General features: G+C 45.4%; 1 protein-coding gene across 20 annotated transcripts in view; it reads left to right on the forward strand.

Moving 5' to 3' along the window:
• The window catches only part of Cacna1c (calcium voltage-gated channel subunit alpha1 C), a 659,151-nt gene that overhangs the window by 557,561 nt on the left and 77,493 nt on the right, over positions 1-24,097 (forward strand). For 8 of the 20 annotated variants that reach the window (XM_037204209.1, XM_037204213.1, XM_037204211.1 and 5 more), the window contains 10 exons: positions 227-347; positions 2,138-2,252; positions 2,936-3,065; positions 3,372-3,441; positions 9,811-9,943; positions 10,307-10,436; positions 11,649-11,708; positions 11,864-11,923; positions 15,713-15,819; positions 18,601-18,688. In XM_037204209.1, coding sequence (XP_037060104.1) covers positions 227-347; positions 2,138-2,252; positions 2,936-3,065; positions 3,372-3,441; positions 9,811-9,943; positions 10,307-10,436; positions 11,649-11,708; positions 11,864-11,923; positions 15,713-15,819; positions 18,601-18,688 — 1,014 coding nt within the window. The remainder of the gene's footprint in view (positions 1-226; positions 348-2,137; positions 2,253-2,935; positions 3,066-3,371; positions 3,442-9,810; positions 9,944-10,306; positions 10,437-11,648; positions 11,709-11,863; positions 11,924-15,712; positions 15,820-18,600; positions 18,689-24,097) is intronic. The other 12 variants (XM_037204221.1, XM_037204222.1, XM_028880523.2 and 9 more) reach the window with 6 other exon arrangements.

Here is a 24,097-nt window from a genome sequence, read left to right on the forward strand (position 1 = left end):
AGCTTTTTTTATATGCTAATGGCCATGCACTTTTTCTGTGGTAGGGGTTAACTAGCCCAGGCTTGTAGTCCCCAAGAATAATTGGGAGCCAGAATAAGGGAAGAAAAGTCAAAATGAGATTCGGGACGTTTCTGTTGACAAAGTGGGACAGGGCAGGGCAGGGGAGTTTGGGGGTTTGCTGTTGGTCTAACGCTGTGTCCCTTATTGGTGGGAATGTGTCATTCAGATCCTGACCGGGGAGGACTGGAATTCGGTGATGTATGATGGGATCATGGCTTATGGCGGCCCCTCTTTTCCAGGGATGTTAGTCTGTATTTACTTCATCATCCTCTTCATCTGTGGAAATTGTATCCTTTGATGCTGATGCTGCCCCAACCCTGCTATCCCACTCGGCCTCTAGCACAGTGCCATATGTGTGCTCCAAAGCCCTGGCTGGGGCTCTGTGCTGTGGCTGCCCATCCACAGGCTAGCTGGGCAAGACCACTCTTGGAAGGGAATGTGTCCTGGCCTAGAACCACTTCAGTCATGGTGTGGGTCTGGGTGCATGCTGCAGCTGGGACACAGGATAGTGATCCACACACTCCTGAACTCACACTTCAGGGTCATCCTCACTAGAAGGTGTGCTCTGGTCATGACGTGAATGAGGCTGCCAAGGACCATAGCCAAACTCACACAGACTAGGATGTACTATGTCTGGAGATGTGTGCCCTGGCTACTCCAGAGCTACTGCGTTTGAGAGCTCCACCCTGTGCGTTGATCAGTTTCCTCCCTTTGAAGGTGTTCTTGGGGCTAAAGTTGTAGGCAGAGCTGAACAAACTACCAATTCCTTCCTGATAGCTCCTTCCTGATCAGAGGCAGGGACAGGACCCCAGGGCCTCCAACCCTAGGCTTTTCTTCTCTCCCACTGGTTGAGCCTGTGAGAGTGGAGTCTAGAGCTTGGTGATAAGATAGAAATACCTCTAGCCCAAAACTTAAGTGAAACCCTTAGTTTTGGTAGTTCAGAAATCAAGAACACTATGCTAACTGAAGACAAAATTGGCATTCTATCAGCTGGATGGCCTCTGGCACATCAAAGACCTTCTTCCTCTGTGAACTTACAGTGCAAGACAGGCTGAGAATCTGTGATCCAATAACCCAGTATCTGGAACCTTTTAGTGCCTACAGGTTGGATTAGGTATAAAACCACATGATTATCTATGTACAAAAGTATTAAAGGTTTGTATAAAGTTGATGTCAAAGTATGTGTAAAAGATGTATAGAAAATAAATATATTTAGAGCCCTATTCCCAAGATGAATCCCATCATGTGTATTTCAAAATTTGAAAAATAAATTGAAACCCAATCTTCTTCAAGCATTCTGGTAAGGGATTCTTGCACTGGGATAATAGGAAGCAAGCTTAAAGTGCCTCTGTGAGTTGGCTGGGGAAATGCACACAAGGACCCTCCTGTGCTCCAGATTCAAGGGCCAAAAGCCAATAGTCTTCTAGAGAAAACCCCTCTCTGTGTAGCTCAGTGTAGGAAGTGGTGTGAATTTATAGGTGCCCAGGACTGGGTATTGGGTTTAACAAACAAGACCTTTCCAGCCATGCTTTCTTGGTTCTGTGGTTCTCTGGTTCATAGTGTATCTGTTTGTGGAAAAGCAGGGCTTGGTAGGGTAGGAGAGACAGACAGATGACCACTTCAGTAAGAATTCTGAAGTCTGTCCAGCTCTCATCAGGCCCTCTAAGGATGTCTGTATATACAGACCTATAGGGGTTCCAAGCCACCTCTTCAGTGCCCTGTTATGTGAGTGGGTCTTAAGAGCAATCAATCTGCTAGAGATGATGCTGCTGCCTATCAAAGCCAGTGGTAACATGGATAATGAAACCTAGCAACTAAAGAGCAAGGTGGGGCCTGATGCCTCAGACCTGCCCTGCTCCCGTCTACAAAGCCCACCTGGTCTCAGCCACTTAGAAAACTCCAAACAGAAAGCAGGCTAATGGGGAAAGAGGAGAAGGCACATGGCTGGTCTCCACCCCTCAAGTGGGTTTCTCCTGGGGAACTGTTACTTCTGCATGCTTTGTATTCTCCCTGCCTCCTGTGGGCATCATGCTTCCCAAAACCAAGGGTCATTTTCTTTAAGAATGGACACAAACAGATATCCTACTGAATGTGTTCTTGGCCATTGCGGTGGACAACCTGGCTGATGCCGAGAGCCTCACCTCTGCCCAAAAGGAGGAAGAAGAAGAGAAGGAGAGAAAGAAGCTGGCCAGGTAACCCTCTAAGCTTAGAATGTCATCCCCACTGGTGGGAGAAGGGGATGGTGCTCACCCAGTGGCCATCTTGGCTGAAATGGACTGTAGTGAAGCCTCTACAATAACGTGGCTTCTCCCATAGCTCCTAGTCATTGCTATATATAGTCTCTGCAAAGACATTGCATTTCCCCCACCAGTCCAGGAAGTGAGGGACCATCCTTTGGGGAGAGAAGCCATGGAAACACAAGGAGGAGATAGGGGGAAGCTGCCTTCAGAAGAAAGCACAACTCCAGCTCAGAAAACGTTGTTTTCTCACTATTTTTGTACCATTGGGGTATTAAGAAGACAACATAAGGTTCTATATTCCATCCCATAATTATCTAGCTAAGACTGTCATATGTCATGCCTCTGCTGGACCCCGAACCAAGATCCTCTAAGAATCCTAAGTGAGACCCAGAATCCTCTGATTTAAAAGGGGAGCCACTAAGTGGCTAGAAGAAGTCAAATGTGTGCCAGACAGAGTGAGGGGTGCCCCAGCCCTGTGATACTTACAATGGAGCTGGAAGTGTGATGTTCCCTTGGGCAAAGATAATAGACCCAGGGCTGATCATGCTGCCCCCAGAAGACCACAAAGCAGTTCCTGTCTACACTGTCCACTATCATTCCAGTAAACATCCATTTCTGGGTTTTTTTCCCCGCTGACCGGCCAGGACTGCCAGCCCAGAAAAGAAACAGGAGGTGATGGAGAAGCCAGCAGTGGAGGAGACCAAAGAGGAGAGAATTGAGCTGAAGTCCATTACTGCAGATGGAGAGTCCCCACCCACTACCAAGGTGAGGGGCTTCTTTAGGAGTCAAGGAACATCACTAAGTGGGGTCTTCCCGTTCTTTACCTGAAGAAAAGGGAAAGAAGGAAAGGATGAGGGAGGAAGAGAGTGGCAGATGGAATAGAAAGGGAGGAAAAGACACACTGGTGGACCTTGGCCTTTCTGATGTTCCAAAGGGAGCTGAAAGCCACGGGGACACACATGCATTTTTTAAGCTCAGTGCCTGACTTTGATGTAATTCCAAGGCTTCTCTCAGCCCGAAAACCCTGGCACTTATCTAACTGAATTCTCCTCTCTTCCCTTGCCTGCCTAGATCAACATGGATGACCTCCAGCCCAGTGAAAATGAGGATAAGAGTCCCCACTCCAACCCCGACACCGCAGGTACTATTTCATTACCTGGGACTGAAAGGCTGTGGGTGGAGACTGAGCTGTGTGGGAGTGGCCAGACACTGGGAACCATGGAACAAGGGTCCTCAATGAACACCTTCACCACTAAGCATCTCACGTCTGGATCCAACTTGCCATCTAGGGGAAATGCTCTTCCTGGTGTCCTCATAATAATATTGAGATAATACCATATTTGAGGAAGACTTTTTGAATTATAATTACTTTGACTTATTCTTTTTTAAATTGCTGTTTTATTGTTTAAGAAAAGGGGGGACAAAGTATGCAGGATACAAATGGAATATTTTCTAATAGTAGTAAATGTCATGAAAAATTTTATCATAAAGTAATTCTTTCATATACATATTGTTTTACCAGTTATTAAAGACTAATGCAAAATTTCATACTAATGAGATAGATGGACTTATTTTTATATAAAGACACAAATCTTGGCTGAATTTTTGATGTTGCAGGTCACAGAGCATCTTCAACATTTTTCAAAGTTGATCAATATTTTTATTTTATAATTGTCAGTGCTAAGAATACTATCTCACATAAACAGTATCAAACAATAGACCTTTGTCTAGGGCCAGATATAGAAATTGCTAGAAATGTCATTCTAATCCCCAGCCAAAATTCATTTTGTGATTTTTCTTAATGACACTCAGGTCAGCAGCTCAAACAGTAATTGTTAAAATCGAGAGATAATTTGATTCTCACACTTGAGGAATGATAGTAAAATATTGATTGCCTCTTTCCCACAATCAAACCTCTGTGTATCTGCAACAGCAGAAGATTCGGTATGTACTTTATGATAAGCAATGGTTTTGGATCGGAGTGGCGATGTCTCGGGCAGTGTCCGCTGGCCTAGCCTGGGGTGGTAGCACGCCCCATGGAGGTGCCTGCTGGGTGTTCAGAACCTAGGCCGCACTGAAGTTGTGTGAAGCGCAAGCAGGTGCTGCGCCGGAAGCAACTTCAGTTCCTCTCGCCTTTGCTTCTGAATTCAATGTTGGTGGTTGCACATTCATAAGCCTTTCACTATGGGCCAAGTTTCTGTAACCCCCAGATGCAGCTACAAGTCCCCCTATGGGGCCGTGACCCGTAGTTTAAGAAGCCGGGCTCCTACGCCTCCGTTGTGTTTAAGGTTTCACTCCGCCACGTGCGCTGCTGTCACTGTCAACTTTAGTATCACATATGTTGCTGCATTATGCTCACCTAATAATAGTCAATCCAAAATCCATCTTGTCATTACTCAGAAGGCATTGCTCACTATGAGGACAGCTGCCATCACAGATGTCCCATTTGTGGCTCCATAAAGTGCTTTCAGGTCTCTCGTCACAAAAGGAACTCTTGCTGACAAGATTCTGTGCGTCTGTCTGATGCGTGACTTGACAGGCAGTCTCCTTTCAGAGGATTTTAAGGTCGGAGGCTCTGGCTGTCCCCGTCCCCACACACACACACACACACACAAAATCTACATCCCAGCTTCTGGAAGCCCATCCCAACATGAGCCCTAGGCTTGCTTCCTCAAGCTGCCCATTTGTCACAAACTCCAAGCTTGAAGCCAACACACAGCAAATGACTGAGGATTGTAATGACCTTTCTTCTCCAGCTAGGTCAGACTGCGTCAGGCTGGTAACACGGGGAGGCGGCAGAAAGCCATGTTGTTAAGTAAAGCTATATCTCCATGTTGCCTTCCCTCCTCTGGTTCTCTGCTGGGTCTGCAAAGATGCTCTAGGCCTCCTCCCTGGAAGCAGCTCCCTTTCTCCTCCACCCATCTGCTCTCCCTGCAAGGGAAGTAAGATTTGGTGTCTGTGGCTCACACAATGAAGAGCAGAGTGTGTCCAGGGTTTGATGTCTGAAAACCCTAAAGGCTTATGGGGAAGGCTGTGCAGAATATTAAAGACTTGCTAGAAGCATTGACTCAATGCAATGGAAAGATTTTGTCTACGTCCCCAATAAATTAATCCTATTTTAAAATGATGTTTTTCAGATAATTGGGAGAAAATTGAATATGGACTAGGGACTAAATTATTTTAAGTAGATTTTTGTTAATCATGTTAGCATAATAATGTGGTAATTCTGTTTCTAAAATACTACAATGTTTATGTCTAGAGTCTGCAGTGTTTGGAAGTTGCTTTAAAAACATTTCAACAATCTCCTAAAGTGAGAGCAGAAAAGATAAGTAAAGCTACCTCAGCCAAATGTCAGTAGATGTTGAAAGCAGACAGAGAGCCACACTACAAGCCTCTACTCCTGCATATGCTTTTTTACAGTTTAAATGAAATGACAGTAAACAAACACACCACTCTGCGCCCTGAAAAGAGCCCATTGCCAGCCAGTATAGCCTGTAGGAGGCAGCCCCGTCTACACTGTGTGCTGTATTTGAGTCTTTCCACACCCATACTCAGCTGAGCCAAGCTTGACCTCCTATGTCTGTGGCAATGATCTTGAGCTGTATTGTTCTGAGCAGAATATAGAGTGTTGGCTTTTTTCAGCCTCTGGTAGACACTTTTCATGGTCCTTTTACTTCCTTAGTTCTTATGTTGGTCAGCTTACTGTCAGTGATGAAATATCAAAAACAGTGAATCCGTAAGGCTGAAAGGCTCTGACTCACTCACAGTTTCAGAGGTTGAAGTCCAAAGTCATTTGGCAGAGTCATATGGGCCTTTGGCAAGGCTCCATAGGTCATGGGTGGGTATGTGTAGTTCTGTTTCTTAAGAAAGTGAGAAAATTTAATCATCATCAAAACTAAGGGCTCCTGAGCTGGGGGTGTAGCTCAACTGGTAGAATGCTTGTCTTTAATCACAAAGCCCTGGGTTCTATCCACAGACTATAAGGGCACCACATAAAACCGATGTGGTAACGCACACATATAGCCCCAGCACTTGGGATATAACAGAGGGACGGATGGGGAGGTCATTCCTTGGAGCACAGCTACTCAGGACACTGAGGGGAAGGCTACTCTGTAGTTTTTTGTTTTTTAACTCTTTTGACTCTTTTGCTCTTTTGGGGGCCCCCGCCACCCAGCTCCCAAATAAATACACACAGAGACTTATTATTACTATAAATGCCTGGCCTTAGCTTGGCTTGTTTCTTGCCAGCTTTTCTTAACTTAAATCATCCCACCTACCTTTTGCTTCTGGGCTTTTATCTTTATTCCATGTACCTTTCTTTACTTCTTACTCCATAGCTTGCTATATAGCTGGGTGGCTGGCCCCTGGAGTCCTCTTCCCTCTCTTGATCCTAGTTCTTTTCTTCCCAGATTTCTCCTCAATCCTTCTTTTTTTGTTTTTGTTTTTCATTTTTCGAGATAGGGTTTCTCTGTGTAGTTTTGGTGCCTGTCCTGGATCTCACTCTGTAGACCAGGCTGGCCTCGAACTCACAGAGATCTGCCTCCCAAGTGCTGGGCCATCCAGCCTCAATCCCTCTTTTTCTCCTTCTATTTATCCTCTCTGCCATACAGCCCTGCCTTTCCTTTCTCCTGCCTTGCTATTGGCTGTTCAGCTCTTTGTTAGACCAATCATGTGTTTTAGATAAGCAAAGTAACACAGCTTCACAGAGTTAAACAAATGCAACATAAAAGAATGCAATACATCTTTGCATCATTAAAAAAAATGTTCCACAACATAAACAAATATAACACCTCTTAAAATAATATTCCACAACACTACTCTCTACAGCATATGTTTTCTGGGGAGCCACTGGGAAAATACGGGTGGGTTTTTTTTTTGTTTGTTTGTTTTTTGGTTGGTTGGTTGGTTTTGAGTTTTTGTTTGTTTGTTTGTTTAATTGGTTAGAATTTTAGTGATTTTTTTTCTGCTTTTTGTTTTGAGACAGGGTCTCATTGAGTAATTCTGGCTGGCCTGAAACTTAGTGTAAAAATCAGACTGGCCTCAAACTCACATGGAGAGCAACCTGCCTATACCTCATGAGTGCTAGAAGGTGTTTGGGTTTTGTTTTAGTTTTTAATTTTAAGTATAATTTAATTTTAAATGAATATTCTTATAAAATTTATTCCTTGATAATTTCATAACATATATTCTGGTTACTCTCATCTCCCTACCCTCTCCTGTTTCCCTCCCACCCCAATGAGTCCCCTCTCCCTTTCCCCTCCAAGTCTCACATTCATGTCTCTGCGCTGACATTCTTGTCAGCTCTGCAGAGAAGGCAATGAAGGGGAGTTCAAAGAAGGAGGGCCTTAACCTAGGCCAAAGCACATAGTATTATAGCTTCCTGGAACCTGAGTAGTAACCACACATCAGGTACCTTAAATAAACGAAGTTGATTCTGTCACACTTTTACATATGTCTGACATCAAAATGTTAGCAGAGCCGTTTTCCTTCTGCAAGGAAAGAATCCTTGTTTGCCTCTTCCTAATTTAATTCCTTTTGGTAGCCAGAAATACTCAGCTTGTAGACCTACCATGCTAATCTCTGCCTCTGTCTTCATTCACATGGCCTTCTAACCTGTGTGTGCCTTTAGACCTTCTTGTAAGAGCAACTATTGTTAGATGTATGGCCCAATGCAGTCCAGCATAACTAATTACATCTGCAAAGACCCTGTTTCTAAGGTCAGACTCTGAAATTCTGGGTGAGCATGACTTTTGGAGAATATTAGACAACTCACTGAAGTTACTGGCCAGAAAATGATTGGATTTGAACAGATGGTTTGTTAGGAATTCAGAGCAGGCAGGATGAGACTGAGAAAGATGTTGAACACTAATTTCATTTGGTCTGCATCTGTCCTATGGATGGAGACGGCAGTGTGAGAGCTGCCACTTCCGTAAGCTCAGCTCCATGCCAGACCGAGTTCTGAAATATCTGTGCACTATTACTATTATTCCTCAGAGGAGAAGTTGAGCACTGGGAGACTCAATGGAAGAATTACTCAGAAAGCAACGGAGTCATGATTTAGATGAGGGCATTTTCTGGGGCATTTCTGGGCATGACAGCCATTGCGAACTACCTTTCCCAGGCTGTGCATTTCCAAGAACATTTGACCAGAAGTATCTTCCCCCGTAGATGCTGTGAGGCAAGCTAAGGAGGAACTGTCTGACTTTAATTTCCCTCAGCTCTGGCCACTGGCCAGAAGAGCAAAGGAAGGCCTCCACTTGATGTCATTCTCCAACATCAGGACCAAAGGCCTCTTGTCATTGTGTGAGCTCGGCTATCCCTGCCTCGTTTTCTCGGGAAATCATAGGAAAACTCAGGGATTTTGAAGTATAATTTGTTAGGTTTTTTTAAAAAAAAATGAATTTTAATTAAATTAGCTCCTTGACAATTTTATATCTTTATAACATATAGTGCATTCCGGTTACTCTGATTGCCACCCCCACCTCTCCCACCTCCCTTCCACCCCTGCCGTACACACCCCCTTCCCTGTGTGAGTGTGGAATTGGAGCTGTCCACTGGAGCCTGGTAGGCTCTTCCGTGGATATTCAGCTGATGGCAATGACTGCCCCTCCCCCAGAAGCCAATGAAGCCAATAATTCAGCATGAAGAAGTCGGGCCCCATGAGTCTCTTCTTCCCAGTAGAGGCAACCTCAGCTGCCGTGGGATCATACCTGCAGTGGCTGTCATACCCAGAAGACAGCGCTTTACAACCCTTATTCCTACCTTCGGGCTCCCATGTTCCTTCCATCCATTCTTTTCTCATGCTCCCTGAGTCTTGGATATCAATGTCCTATTTAAGACTAAGCATGCAACTGTAGCTTATTCTCGGCGCCAACAGCAACCATGAGCCTCTCTCTGTGTTTACTACCACCCATTGCGACTAGAAGATTCTCTGATTACAGCTGAAAGTAGCGTTTGTCTTTGGGCACAAAGATCAGTATTTAGAAGGCAGTTTGTGGCCATGTAAATTTAGATAACAAACAATAATAATAATAATAATAATAATAATAATAATAAGTTCCCTCATTTGATCAAGGGGACTGTCAAGAATAGACTTGGCCAGAGGGATTCCACAAGTCAACTGAGCCATCCCCTGTTTTCATCTGCAGCTAAGATGAATGGGTGACACTGGGCAGTGCCTGGGCTTCATCCCAGCCTGCTCTCTAGCACCTTTCAACCAAGGCAACCAATCATCCTTTTTTTTCAGTATTAGGGGATTTTCCAGCATATAGGATTTTTAGTTTGAAAACCGGAACAGTTTAGACAAACTTAGAACATACTTTTCATCCTACTTACAGCCCCTCGTACTATATTCTTCCAGCAAAGCCTCTGATAGCGTCATGGGGCAGGGCAGAACATCTGCCTGGATTAGCATCCTACTGCTCAGAGGCACCAGTGATGTCTTGATCCTGCAGTAAGATGGGTCTGGAAGGGGGCACAGGTGAGAATGGAGCTTTGCTCTTTCTTACAGGAGAAGAGGATGAGGAGGAGCCTGAGATGCCGGTGGGGCCACGGCCCCGGCCCCTGTCTGAACTGCACCTTAAGGAAAAGGCAGTGCCCATGCCAGAAGCCAGTGCGTTTTTCATCTTCAGCCCAAACAACAGGTGTGTAAGAATGACGAGGAAAGAAAGCTGCTTCCTCCTGGATCCGAACCTAGCACAACCTACAGGAGAAGCCTAGGTCCTCCCAGCTCCCCATGACTTATGTGGAGACACCAAGTCAGGAGAGTCCTGGATTGCTAACCAGTTGGTCTGCGCTTACTTCTTCCCCTGGGATTTCATGTGTGAATTCCTGTGTGCCAGCCAATGGTTACCTCTGATGAGTCTGTTTACCTTAAGACTCTGGGGCTCAGCAGTACTGAAATTGTCCTGTCTGTGTATTAGAAGGACCCAGGAGACAGGCTCCTGAGGCTCAGGTGGTGCCCCACCTTTCCTGACGTCTCTTTCCTCTCCCTCCTTCCCACACAGATTCCGCCTCCAGTGCCACCGCATCGTCAATGACACCATCTTCACCAACCTGATCCTCTTCTTCATTCTGCTCAGCAGCATCTCTCTGGCTGCTGAGGACCCCGTCCAGCACACCTCCTTCAGGAACCATGTATGCACTCTGTTTTGTTCTCTGCACCCTGTCCTTCTGAGTGTGGAACGGGCCCACGGCTTCTGCTGCTGACTTCATTGCTCAGTTAGGAGGCCTGTTCTGAACCTCAGAATCCGTATACAGCGAAGAGTCCTTTAAGAGATTAGGACTTTGATAGAAAACCCAGCCTGGGAGTTTTCACTGAGCAAGTGAGCATGTACCCAAATGCATCTGGCTAGTTGATAATGGACAGTGGTCAGGCATCTTGTTGCCTGTGGATGTTCCCCAGGAAGCTCAAGTTGCCTGTAAGTCAACAATGTGGCCACTGGTTTCATGCCCTGCTCCCTGACTTAGAAGGAGTATTGGCAATTAGGTGCCAATGGTAAGGCTAACCTTATATGAAAAATAAGGACTGTGATAGTCTTCAAGAGTAACTCTGTTTGGAGCTACCCAAGGCTCTAGTGATCAACATGAAATACTAAAATAAGAATTGCTCTACATTAAATATAAAATAAGAATTTGCTTCAAAATCCCAAAGCTTTATTAAATCTCAGCCACACAGGCATGGAGAAAAGAGCCACTCTCTAAAGCCATGTCTATAAACGAAGTTCTCAGCTCTGGGATTCTGCCTGCTCCAGGCTGTCTTGCTGAGTCAGCAGGAGTAGCCTTAGACCTGGTCCATCTCCCAAGATGAAATCAAATATCAGTGCTATAGCCTGTCTTCAGCCTGGGCTGACCTGGAGGACCTCCTTCCTAGGGCCCAAGGCCATGACAGCAGAGTAAATGTCCTCTTCTGACATGGGATGCCACAGCCATGTGAGAGCTGAGCATTCAAGTGGCCCTGCAAAAGCAAACCCATTCTCTGCTCTCTTGACCAACATCCCATGGTCTATTCTGGGTTTGTAAGTAAATTGGGTGGATGACAGAAGCATCCAGACAGGTGCTGTTGAGGCCTGGATCCTGTTGAGGCCTGCCCTGGAAGCTCCCCCTACCTGCCTGCAGACGCCATACCAAGGCAGAGCCACCTGCGCCAGCCCTGAGTGGGGACTCATGTTGGGAAGTCTTTCCTATCTGTCTCCTCGCCTGTCTCCACGTGGAAAGGCTCTGGTGGTGTGCAGGGGATGCACCTTGTTTTGAAGTGCTTTTCCTTTTCTGGTGAACATCCACTGACCTCTCCCCTTTCCTGCTTGTGTCCTGCCCCCCCTCCCCATCCTGTTTGTTTTTGTTTTGCAGATTCTGTTTTATTTTGACATTGTTTTCACTACCATTTTCACCATTGAAATTGCTCTGAAGGTAAAGCCCCATCCCCCTCTCTCTTCCTTCCTCCGTCCGTCCGTCCGTCCGCCAGTCCCAGCTCTCTGCTGCTGTCTGTCTTGTTGCTAACACATGCTCCCGGTGGTGGTGGGTGCACTCTCAGAGCCACTAATCCAATTCTGCTTATTTTTCAGATCCTAGGCAATGCAGACTATGTCTTCACTAGTATCTTTACATTAGAAATTATCCTTAAGGTAATGCCCCCTGAGCCATGTGTCTCCGTCTCTCTGTGTCTCTGCTCTGTCTGGTGACTCTTCTGTTCCCTTCACTCTCTGACTCGGGTGTCCTCACTTCCTGCTGTCACTTCGCCCCCAGCTCAGATGCCAGGAGAGATCTCCTCTGCCACGCCGCTCCCTTTGGCTCCCTTAGCAGCAGGTCTAGGCCTAGACAAGTCACGCCCTGGCTGTGTCACCCTGGGTGCTGCCCCGTCACTGCCTGCGCATGCTGGCTGTCAGCGGGTGCGCGGTGCACACGCGCTTGCATGTACCTTCTCCAGTCAGTCGGGGGCTGAGCCCTACTTGAAATTCTCTCTCCCTCCTCCTGCCTAGAGGAAAGGCCACACAGGCTCTAGAAAGGCGAAACCTCTGGAGCCTCTCTTGGGAGACTTGTCATCAACACCTTCCTCCGTACCAAGGCCGACATGAGCGCCTAGCAGACGCTGAGGCCGTGTAATAGTAATGGTGGACCCGAAGCAGGATTGGGACCCAACATCCCAGCTGAGTCATAGAGCAGGCAACTAGAGGTTGCTTCTAACCCCTTGGGAACCCATTGCTCTAGCTCCCTGGTAACCTGCAGCTCGGAGGAGAGAGGTCTTTCTACAGGTGGTTACTTACATGTCTGCACCTGTTAATCAAGGCATGGCCTTGGTGGTCTATCTGAGCTGTAGGACCTTGGGTAATATTGGCTTCCTCTGAGCAAGGGGGAGGGTTTACCCTTTAAGGGAACAGAGGAGTTGTAGTCTCTGAGCACAGGCTCCAGCTTAAGCATCTTCCTGGGACGCTTGCCTGGGACACCCTCTCCCAAAAATCTCAGGCCTCTCTTTTAGCTCATCCTTGGGGTACAAGCTGCTGTCCACTCTGAGTGTGCACCAGAACCAGCTACAGACCTTTCTTTTCCTGACGAAACCCTCAGATCATGGCCAGCCTTTTAGTGGGCTTGGCATTTCTGAGTCATCCAGATACGACTTGAGTTGGGCAGTATCTGTGTGCCTACCAGGATGTCCTTATACCTCAGAGGCTCAGCGGTACTGACCCTTAGCTTCCCTTGCTACCACCTGTGTGGCTCAGATTTTTCTTTCCTGCTCAGAGAGAGTAGACGGGGGACAGATTCCTGGAAGTGGGTACCCAGAGCCGACATTCAAATTCCTCCTGGAAAGGACTCCCTTTCCATGGTGAGCCGCTTTGCTGCTGCACCCTAGACTCGAGGTCGCATGCAGGTGCTGGCAGATCTTTCCCAAGACAGGAGAATCTCTGAGACCCAGTTCTCAGGACCCCATGCCGAGCTTCACTTGAGGATTTCAATGGTGCTTTCTCCTTAAGATTGCCATGCAAGCGGAAGTGAGAATCTCTGCAAGCATTGCCATGGCAAGCCCTCCCCCACTTCTTCCTTTGGCTTCCAGTCTCTTTTCCGCTCACTGTGCTTCTGAATACTCCTCCCTGCATTCTCAGCCCACTTCCCACACCTCCCAGTTGGGAGGCCCTGTATCATGCCACGGCACTGATTGTGAGGGTGCCCAGAGCATCATTTGCCCTAAGGGACTGTTGAAGGGTCTGGGGCCATTTGTCTTTAAAAGGATAGGATAGGTAGGAGCACACTAGTTAGTCCAAATCATGGAAAGGACTGTTCTGTAGAAGAGAAGGAAAGTAGAGTCAGAACCAGCCAGGGAAGTGACAGAAGTGACAGGGTGACTTGTCCCTAGAGGTACACCTTGAGGAAGGTGATTGTCTGGGTTGGATGGTAGGAGACAACTTCACCCACAGCCCAAAGAACTTGGAAGTTTTTGTCTCATTCCAGTCCTTCCTCAGTATATAGATGCTTAGGCCCAGGCCTTTCCTGGGAAATGACTTTAAGTTTTCAGGAGGCAGGGACCAGGTGGATGACAATCAGTAACACAGGGTAGAAGAAGGTCACTTGCACAGGTATCTGGACCTGGCTTTTTCTGGTGCCTTGAATGCACATAGACTTCAAACAAATGTTCTCTCTTCCAAGTATCTACTTGCCCTTTCTCACCCCATTCTTACTCTGATCTTACCTGGGCACATGTCCATTGCTCCCACCCAACATTCTCATGCATTCTAAAGGGCTGTTCTACTTCTAGGGTCCCAGACAAAACAAGCCCAAAGTCAAGAGACAGAAGTTGTGCTGTGAGCCACATTGTCCCCCTGTCCAAAACTTTCTGGTGAATATGAACTGTGGCAGCCAGTTAACTCTACTGTCTGGGGTCCAGGTCTTCACAGATGTAGGACAGTGAGCCCTCCAGATTGTAGTCTTTGGGAGGGATCTGTAGCCATATTACCCCAGAACCCTTTATATAATCTCTGCACTTCTAAAAACTGCTACAGAACACAGATTCCCAAGTCCTCTGTGATCTCCTGCTGCTGGAGATAAATGGAAAGAATTAGGTCACAAGAGCTATTTTTGCCAATTTTCCCATGTTGGCTTTTGTATTGGTCTTTTGGTGTACCACCCTGGACATGCTCTGATTCCAAAGAGAAAAACTGAGCTCCAGATGACCAGGAAACTGCTCTTGGTCTCTCAACCATCCATTCCAGTTTTTTTCTTGGGCAAATGTTTCGTGGCCTATAGCTCTATACAGGCTCCTCTTGGGTATCTGAGCCTTCACCTCAGTCAGCAAAGTGGGAATATACAGGGTACAGTTTCTTACAAGCATCGTCAGCTCAGGAGGCAATGTTAGTGAGACCCTAAAACAACAATCATGAGCCTACATGTTCTCATTCTGAACATTTTCAGAGAATGTTCCCTTTGCTTTACTGTCTGCCCCCTGCAAAAACATGAAATATCACTCACACCGTATAGATATGGACACAACTTCTCTTGTATGAGAAGAATATAGATTTCAAACCCAAGTTATAGTGAAAGAGAACACCTAGGTGGAGCTTGTCATGTGCAGAAACATGTCCTAAGTAATTTATGTATAATTACTCCACTGATATCCATAACCCATGGGGCAAGTGTTACCATTACCCTAATGTGCAGATGAAGAAAATGAGTCACAGAAAAGTTAATTTTTCTCATGAGGCACATGAAATATAGTAGAGTTGGGCTTTGAATCCAGGTCATCTGGCTTCAGAGCCTATATTTTATACCACTGTACCACCTTGCCCCTCTGAACATAGTTCCTACTCTTTAAAAGACTCCATATATAGTCCAGAAGCCAGACAGTAGCATTGAGCTTATACATTTGACAGAGATCCTAAGCACTACTGAGACCAATGTGTAGAGAGAGGCTAACTACACCTATTGGTGTGACAGAGATTTTCTAGAGTATGGAATTTTTTTTAATGGTGGATCCAATTAAGTCCTGGACAAATCAGGATGGTTGGACACCCATCTGGGCATGTCTCATTCTTCCTTTGATGCCTAGTGTCTCAGCTGGCCCTGAGGGTGAGATGTGGAAAGGACGTTAGGAGGCCTGCACACAGTGGGAACAAAACCTAGACGGAAGCAGCAAAGGACCCTGCAGGGTGAAGCCATGTTGGCCTGGGGATGAAGGACAGTGGAGTGTTAGAGAGGTGTCATGGCGCCGATCTGAAAGGGTTTGGGTTTATCAGAACTACTCAATGTCCTGAACTGGGGAAGTTCCTCGGTAGTTGAATGAATGGTGGAGGAGTTTCCTGGCACTGTGTCACCTTCGATTCTTCCTGCTGTCCCTGTGCAGTGCTTGGGCTCTTCCCCGGGGATGCTGATGCAGGAAGCGTGGCGTCTGGGCAGGTCACTCACTCATGCTCTCTCCCTTCCTGCAGATGACTGCTTATGGGGCTTTCCTGCACAAGGGCTCGTTCTGCCGGAACTACTTCAACATCTTGGACCTGCTGGTGGTCAGCGTGTCCCTCATCTCCTTTGGCATCCAGTGAGTCCCTCAACCCAAGATGTGGGCACGCAGCTAGGAGTGAGGTGTCAAAGAAGTTAGCCCAGCCCCGGAGGGCCTCCTTGCTGGACTCTCACAGTGTGACTATGATTGGAATGGGGTGGGGCCTCAAATAGCTAGCACACAATGTTTGTTTTGATTCTTTCTCCTCCCCCTCCTCCCCTTCCTCCTCCTCCTCTTCTCCCTCCTCTTTCCCTTCTTTCCTTGTGGTACTTGAGATTGAACACAGGACCTAACTTGCTAGGCAAGTGCTCCACCACTAAACAACAGCTACCACTCTTTTTACTTTTTATTTGGCATAGATCACACTAAGTTTACCCAGGCTGACCTTGAACTTATGACTTTTCCTGCTCTAGCCTCCTAAGTAGCTAGGATTATAGGCCTGCACCACCAGGTCCACCTTAATTTCTTATATCTATATCTTTCATGGTCTGATACCTGGGGTGTATTGATCCACAAGAATTTGTTTAAATGTCTAGATTTTTGTCAAGGCAGGTTCAGGCCCCATGATAAACAAGCAGACATCTGCGGTATCTTCCTGTCCCTGAGTCTCTTTCACTGTGAATAAGACCTGGGGCTGCCCTAGAGCTGCCAAAACCTGCCATTGCTCCGACCTACCCTGGCCTAGCTCAGCTCTTTCTCCGATTCCCACTTCTGTCTTCAGTCAAAGCCCACACACACACACACACACACACACACACACACACACACACACACACACACACACGGGGCGGGGTATGTATGCACTTCTGTTATAGAAAGAGAAGGGGAAGAGAGAGGTTGAGAAGGAGGAGAGTGGGGAGCACTCATTCTTAACCTTAGCTGCACAGAGGAACCTTCTGGGCAAGTTAAAAAGAATGCCTTTTTCCTAGCTCTTACCCCTGGAGGTTCAGATGCACAAGGACAGGGTATGAGTTGTAAAACTCTCTAGCTTGAGTCCCTCTAAGGCCAATTTGCAAACCTTGCTCAGGTTTGAAAGAAATTTGATTCTGAGTTTCTACCTATTCTAACAGCTGTGCTTATTAGTCCTACACTTTGAGTTTTAAAACATTTTCACATATCTGTTCTTCCATGGTACACACACACACACACACACACACACACACACACACACACACACAGACTCATACCTACAAGGTAAGCAAGGAAATGCTATTATAAAATTTGGTGTTCAGGACTTTAGGAGACTAAGCCAAGAAAGGCTTGTATCCCAGGCATCTTGGGTCTCCCTTCCCAGGGATGGTTCATGGCTAGCCTCTGTTGTGATATGGGGGCCATGGAAGTGAGACCCTTTTCTCTGGTCATCAATTATGTTACCTAAAATTTCTCCCTGGGAGCCTGGACATCTAGATTCCCACCTCAGTGCTACCAAGATCACTGTTTCACTTTGAACCAACAATTCCTCTTGGTTGTTTTGTTTCGTTTTGTTTTCAAATCTGTACTTTAAATTATTTCCATTGTGATGCAGTGCAAACTGCCTGCCTCCCAGGGATGCTGTGGGAACAGTGACAGAGAGGAACTTCCTTTGTGTCTTTTGAAATAAATACCATGGAACCAGAGAAATTGTATTTTTGTACTAGCTCCCTCTTGACATAGGAAGAAGAAAATCAGCACTTGCCAACACATCAGACCCTCTTTTTGGATCCCAGGCAAGGTTGAGTCCTCTTGTCAAATGCTGGAGAAGATGCCTTAATTAGACAGCACCTTGGGTCAGAATACACTTCAGACACTGCTCAACACCTGAGTGTGGCTAATGACTTCTACTTGGGTTGGACAGATGGAAACCATCTAACCATCTCTATGAAGGGCTTATGGGGGTACCTGTCACCACTCCCCACCAGGAAGTAACCCAAGGCACCCAGATATTCTGGCATGACCTTGGCATTCCGTGTTTCTTGGGACACCACTTTTTCTTTTAAATTGTTTCTGGCACACCACTGCCTCATGGAAGTCTAAGGATGTCCTGAACCATGGTAGAATTTAGATATTGTAGTGGGTAATGACCCAGGCATTGTGTTTGGAAATATTTCAGGATTCCTTCCCCATGTCTACCACCTCCAATCACAAGGTCTGAAGTTTCACCATCAATGTGCATTTATTTGGTATATAATGTGGTGATGTCTTCGGCAGGCAAGATAGTGAAAACTGCCATTTTACTGGCTAGATTTATAATATGTGCCAAGTCCCTACTACTGATATCCGTAAATTCTCTTTCAATCCCTGAAACAATCCTTGGAGCTAACTACTGCCCCATTTTCCAGATGAAAACCAGAGTACAGAAAATTAAGAAATGTGTCCTGAGTGATTCAGGTGGCAGGTCACAGCAGTGGGGACTGTAGATACCTCTTAAGTCACATATTTTATTGCCAGTGACTTGGTTTTTGTACCCCAACCTTTTCTATACCAGGTCAAAAGAAGTTCTCAAGCATGCCAGGCAGGCCTTCACCCTGAGCTGTCCCTCTCCTTCTTCTGTGTCTTTACTATCAGGAAAGTCCAGGGTCACAAAGAGGCCACAGGTTTTTAGCAGTGAGTGATAGAAGTTCTCAGTCCCCAAAACAGAGTCTACTCTCTTTGTCTATCTATCTGTCTATCTATCTACCTACTTATCTATCTATCTATCTATCTATCTATCTATCTATCTATCTATCTATCTATCTATCCAGTGTCCATCTAAGACCAGTCAGTTACAACAGCATCTGCCCAGGCCACTCTCTGCTCTAACCCAGGTAGGGGAACTGACCGCCAACCCTGTTTCTCTCCCAGGTCCAGCGCAATCAACGTTGTGAAGATTTTACGAGTGCTGCGGGTCCTCAGGCCCCTGAGGGCCATCAACAGGGCCAAGGGGCTAAAGGTAAAGGGAGAAGGTCTGCGTGGGCAGCCATCAATGCAGTAAACATTAGCTCTCCCTCTGGCTGGTGGCAGCGGAGGTGACAGATGGGCTACGGGATGGATAGATGAGTGTCAACCATGGGAGAGTCACTGTCTTAAGCAAAACGTTTCAAGGGGTTGCCCCCTCCCGCAGATACCTCAGGTGATGAGTCAGTTTCTGTTTACCTGATGCTTGGCAAGGTCGACACTGAGGCTGGGGTCCCAGGTGTCTAATTTGCATCAAGAGAGCATAAGCAAAGAAGTTGACTGACTTGATATAGACAGAGAGGGACCAAGATACTAGGAAGTCACTGGCCCTCCCTTCCCAGGTTCTAGCATCCATGTAGTGTTGAATGGGTCTCCTAACTGGTTCCTAGGAGGCAGGGCAGTTACAGGGCTGGCTCCAGGGAGTGGCCTTCAGAGCAATTGAATTTCCCTCATTTGTTCCTTACCTGGCTCAGCAGACAGATGTCATGAGGCACACACAGTACTCTTCCACCTAGGTAGCATTCAGATAGGTAGGACTAAGACAAGGGAGGAGCCATTTTTGAGTTAATTATTATACTGTTTGGTTTTCCAAACCCTTGTTAATGCAACGAATAAACAAACAAACAAAACTCCACAGATTTTCCCTTAAAGAGAATAAGAGGTAGTTTATTTTGGAGACAAATATGAGTAATCATAATCTGGGTGCTCCAAATACCATGTTTCTGTTGGTGTTTAATTACTTATTCATTTGCTATTTGAATTGGTCTACGGCGTAGCGGGTTTTCTCCTTGTGGAACTGTCATACCTCACTCTGATTGATTAGCTCCCCTCTCCTCACTTCTCCGCCATCACATCCTGCCCGCTTCCCCCCATTGTTTCTCTCCGCCCTCAGGACCTGCTTCCACTTTCATACCTCATGTCTTCTGCTCTCCCTTCCTTGAAGCTTCTGTCTTCCCATCTCGTTGTCCCTTTTCTTGTTTCCTGCCCACATTTGCTCCCACCTAAATGCACAGACTTCATTAGAAGCCAAGGTCCAAATGAAAGAACTTGCAGTTGTCTTTCTGTGCCCGGATCACCTTACGTAATACAATAGTCTCTGATTCTATTCATTTTCCTACAAATTTCATTAATTTTTCTTTATGTTGGAAAAGATTCCACTGTGTATATGTACCACATTTTCATTATCCACTCATCTGAAAAGACCATGTTTTCATGTGGTATCAGTTGTTTTCTTTTGAAAAATTTATACTTGTTTTCTTTTGAAAAATTTATAGACATGTACAATGTATCGCAGCCTTATCCATCCTCCTCCTTTCCTACCCCCTCCCCACCACCTGCTGCCAATATCTCCCATCTCCCTCCTAATTTCTTGTCTTTTTCTTAACTCACAAATTAAGTCCAATTAGTGCTGCTCATGTGGGCATGTGGAAGAGGGGTATCTATTGGAGTGCTGGCAGTCTACCAATGGCCAGCCCCCACTCTTCTAAGGAAAATGGCTCTCTGTCCTGTCCCTCAGCAGCCATTAAGAGCCATTAGCTCCTCAGCTAGGGTCAGGTATCAGGAGCCCCTCCCCCTCCGTGCTGGAATTCATAACTCTTTTGATAAAACTAGTGGGATTTCATAAGACTTCTTCATAAGCCTTAATTTTTGGTTAGCCCACTCACTACCTGATTTTCCCACCCTCCTTGTTCCCATCTCCATCTCTCAGGACCCATGACCCCATTCTTTCATGTGTGTTCTACTCCCCCATTTTGTTATAACGTGTGCTTTGGTGTCAAGGTCGTAGTTCCCATGCGGCTTCTTCACGCACACTTCATTTCACTTCACCCTTTCCCCAGCCCCTTGTTTCTTTAGCCCCATCACTGCCAATGCCTACTTAAACCTTTCTGTCCCAATGTCTCCCTTCTCTACTTTAATTCTGTAATCTATCCCCTCTTCGTTAGTGTATTTCCCCATCCATTCACCTGTTGCTAGTTCCCAGACTTCTATACGTGCTCCAGGATAAATACACAGATCACAATATTTGAAGCTAACAACCAACATATAAGAGAAAACATACAATTTTTGTCTGTCTGAGTTGGGGCTACCTCATTTGGTATAATACTTTCCAGATACACCCACTTTTCTACAAATTTTGTAATCTCATTTTCTTTACAGATTATGTCTCTCTTTAACAAAGATGCATCTTGGTTGGGGTTCTTTTGCTGTGATGAATGCCATGACCAAAGGCAACCTGAGGAAGAGTTTATTTAAGCTTACAGTTGTTGCCCATCATAAAGAGAAGTCAGAGGAGGAACTCAATGCAGGAACTGAAGCAGAAACCATGGAGGAGTACTGCTTACTGGCTTACTCTTCGTGGCTTGCTCAGCCTGCTTTCTTATTCAACTGAGGACTACACATACAGGGGTGGCACCACCTCCAGTGGGCTGTGCCCTTCCACATCAGTCATTAGTCAAAAAAAAGTCCCATAGGCTTGCCTACAGAAATCTGATGGAAGCATTTTCTCAACTGAGGTTCCTCTTCCCAGATAACTCTAGCTTTCTTCAAGTTGACAAACCACCCAGGACAATTGGCTCCTTGCTAATTTGACACACAAACACAATGCTATTAAACCATGAAGTTTCCTTTCTCATTTATCTCTAAGATGTCATATTAATATTAATATCAATATCATAATGTAAAACATAGTATCTCTTTATAAGTCCCATGGTCTTTAAATTTTTCAGCATTTGAAAGTCCAAAGGCTCTAAAAATCCAGTATTTCTTTAAAAGTTCCATCTTTTAACTGTGGGCTCCTATAAAATTCAAACTAAGTTAAATACTTTCATATTCCAAGAGGGAAGAACCAGGGCACAGTCACCATCAAATAAAAGCAAAATCAAAAGTAAGCAGTGTAAAAAGTTAAATGTTTTGACATCTGGGCCTCACTCATGATCTTCTGAGCTCCAGCTCATCTCATAGGCTTAGGCTAGTCCTTGGTGGTCAGCCCACGGTATTGTTACCTCCAGTATTCTGGGGTCTTCACTGCAGCTAAAGCTACACCTTCACCAATGGCCTTTCCAAACCTTTCTTCAGGGACTCCAGCCCTTCTACCTAGTGCCAGAACTCAGCTACTATCCATGACCCCTTCATGCCTCCAAAATCACTACCACCTTCAGCTGCCAACCTGAGATGCAGCCTTGGACCTCTTGGGACCACAGCTGTGTGCTGTGTGCCTACCCTGAGGAAATACTCCCAGAAGACTCACCTCAGTGATGCCAGTCTCTTCTTAATTACTGTTAATTTCTCAGCTCCAGATAACCAGCATTGATTGTCCCATCAAAACAAAGGTTTCACTTTAATGGTGCTGGTCTCGTGTTAATCACAGCTGATTCTTCAGCTCCAGCTGACCAGAACTATAGATTCTTGATTCAGAGTATCACTCAAACATCCCTGGTAGTCTTTGTTTCTCTTTGAAACATCACAAGCCAGGCCTCTCTATCATCTGCATCCCTGACAGCATTCCTGTCATCCAAGCTCCTAGAACATCCCAGTAAAGCTATGCTCACTAAATGGTGTTTCCAGTCCAAGGTTCCAAAGTCTTTCTACAAACAACGTGGTCAGGTTGTCACAGCAATAGCCCGTGTACCTGGTAAAATTTTTTGTCCTACTTAGGTTTCTATTGCTGTGATAAACTCTATGACTGTATTAGTCAGGGTTCTCTAAAGGAACAGAGTGATGGAGTTATGTGTATGGAATTTATTAGAGTGGCTTATGTGCTGTGGTCTAAACAGTCCAACAATAGCTGTCTTACAATGTAAAGGCCAAGGATTCTGTAGCTGTTCAGTCCAGGAGCCTGAATGTCTCAGCAGTCCCAGTCTCATGCTGGAGTCCCAGGGGAGTCCTAGAGCGATGCTGCTCTTGGTTTTACATTGGAATCCCAAAGAAGTAGGTTCTGTCACCAGCAAAGGAACGCCTCAGCACAGGATAGATGCACTTGCCAGTGAAAGAGGGTGCAAGCAGGCAAAAGGCAAAAGTTTCCTCTTCCTTGTCCTTTTATGTGGGCTGCCACAAGAAGTTGTGGCCCAGATTTAGGGAGACCTTCCCACTTCAAATAATCCAATCAAGAAAATTCTTCATAGACATGCCCAGGTTGTTTGGGATTTCATTGATTCCAGATACAGTCAAGTTGACAATCAAGGTTAGCTATAATAATGACCAAAACCAACTTGGGTTTATTCCAGCTCACAGTTGTAGTCCACCATACAGGGAAGTCAGGGCAGGAACCAGAAAGCAGGAACTGAGGCAGAGGCCATGGAGGAGTGCTGCTTATCGGCTTGCTTTTCACGGCTTGCTTAGCCTGCTTTCTCACGCAACTCAGAACTCTCTGCAAGTGGGCTGGGCCTTCCCACACAAATCCTTAATCCCACATTATAAGTAATCTGATGGAAGCATTTTCTCAGTTGAGGTTCCCCTTTCCAGATAAGTCTAGCTTGGGTCAAATTAAAAAAAAAAAAAAAAAAAAAAAAAAAAAAAAAGGACAAGATGGTTTGTTGATTAACTTAATTTTAATGGGACACCCAATAATGATTTTATAAAGATTTTATAAAGAGATAATAAATGTTTTTCAAAAGGATAAGTAGATCTTAGATTTCACAGAGCCAACAAGAATGTCATAGGCTAAGGAAGCAAAAGCTTTAGTTTTTACAGCTCGTGCAATGTGGTTACTTACCCACCAAGCTAGGAGACTGAAGATCATAGGCAGGGGGATAGAATTGTGTATAATAGATCAAACTTTTAAAATAGATTTAAATGCCATCTACTAAAATAAGTTTTGTCATTATTATATGTGATTTAACAAGCATGTCCCCAAGTAGGAATAATTTTTTCAAGTAATTATTTTTAATAAACTTTCTCCTGTTATTGAGGTGGTGGCCATTCAGCTAAAGAAGGCTTTACCCCATTGGTAAACACACAGTCTTAGTATTTTAACATTTGTATGAAATCTAATCACTAAGTTTTAAATGGTTTATTTGATAAAAGGATAGAATAGAATAGTCTTGTTCGCTGGGCCTTTTCTTTTTAAATTCTACTCAGCCATCAGTTTTATCTCAGGGTATTGAATTTTGACCTTAAGAATTTTTAATAACCTTTCATTATAGCCAATTTAGTCATACCAATGTCATCTCTTTTTTATATTTTAAGCTTTACAACCTTTTTATTGAAAATATTTTAATAATATTTTCATTAATTCTTTGAGACTCTCATCCAATATATTTTGATCCTATTCATCCCTGCTCCCCTTATGTCGCCTAGATCCACCCCCACCTCCCTGCCCACCCAACCTCATGTCCTCCTGTTTTTTGTGACCTATGAGTCTGATTTGTGCTGCCCAAATACTCTTGGGTGTGAGGCCATCCCCTGG

This window comes from Peromyscus leucopus, chromosome 3, assembly GCF_004664715.2.
Source record: "Peromyscus leucopus breed LL Stock chromosome 3, UCI_PerLeu_2.1, whole genome shotgun sequence".
NCBI lineage: Eukaryota > Metazoa > Chordata > Mammalia > Rodentia > Cricetidae > Peromyscus > Peromyscus leucopus.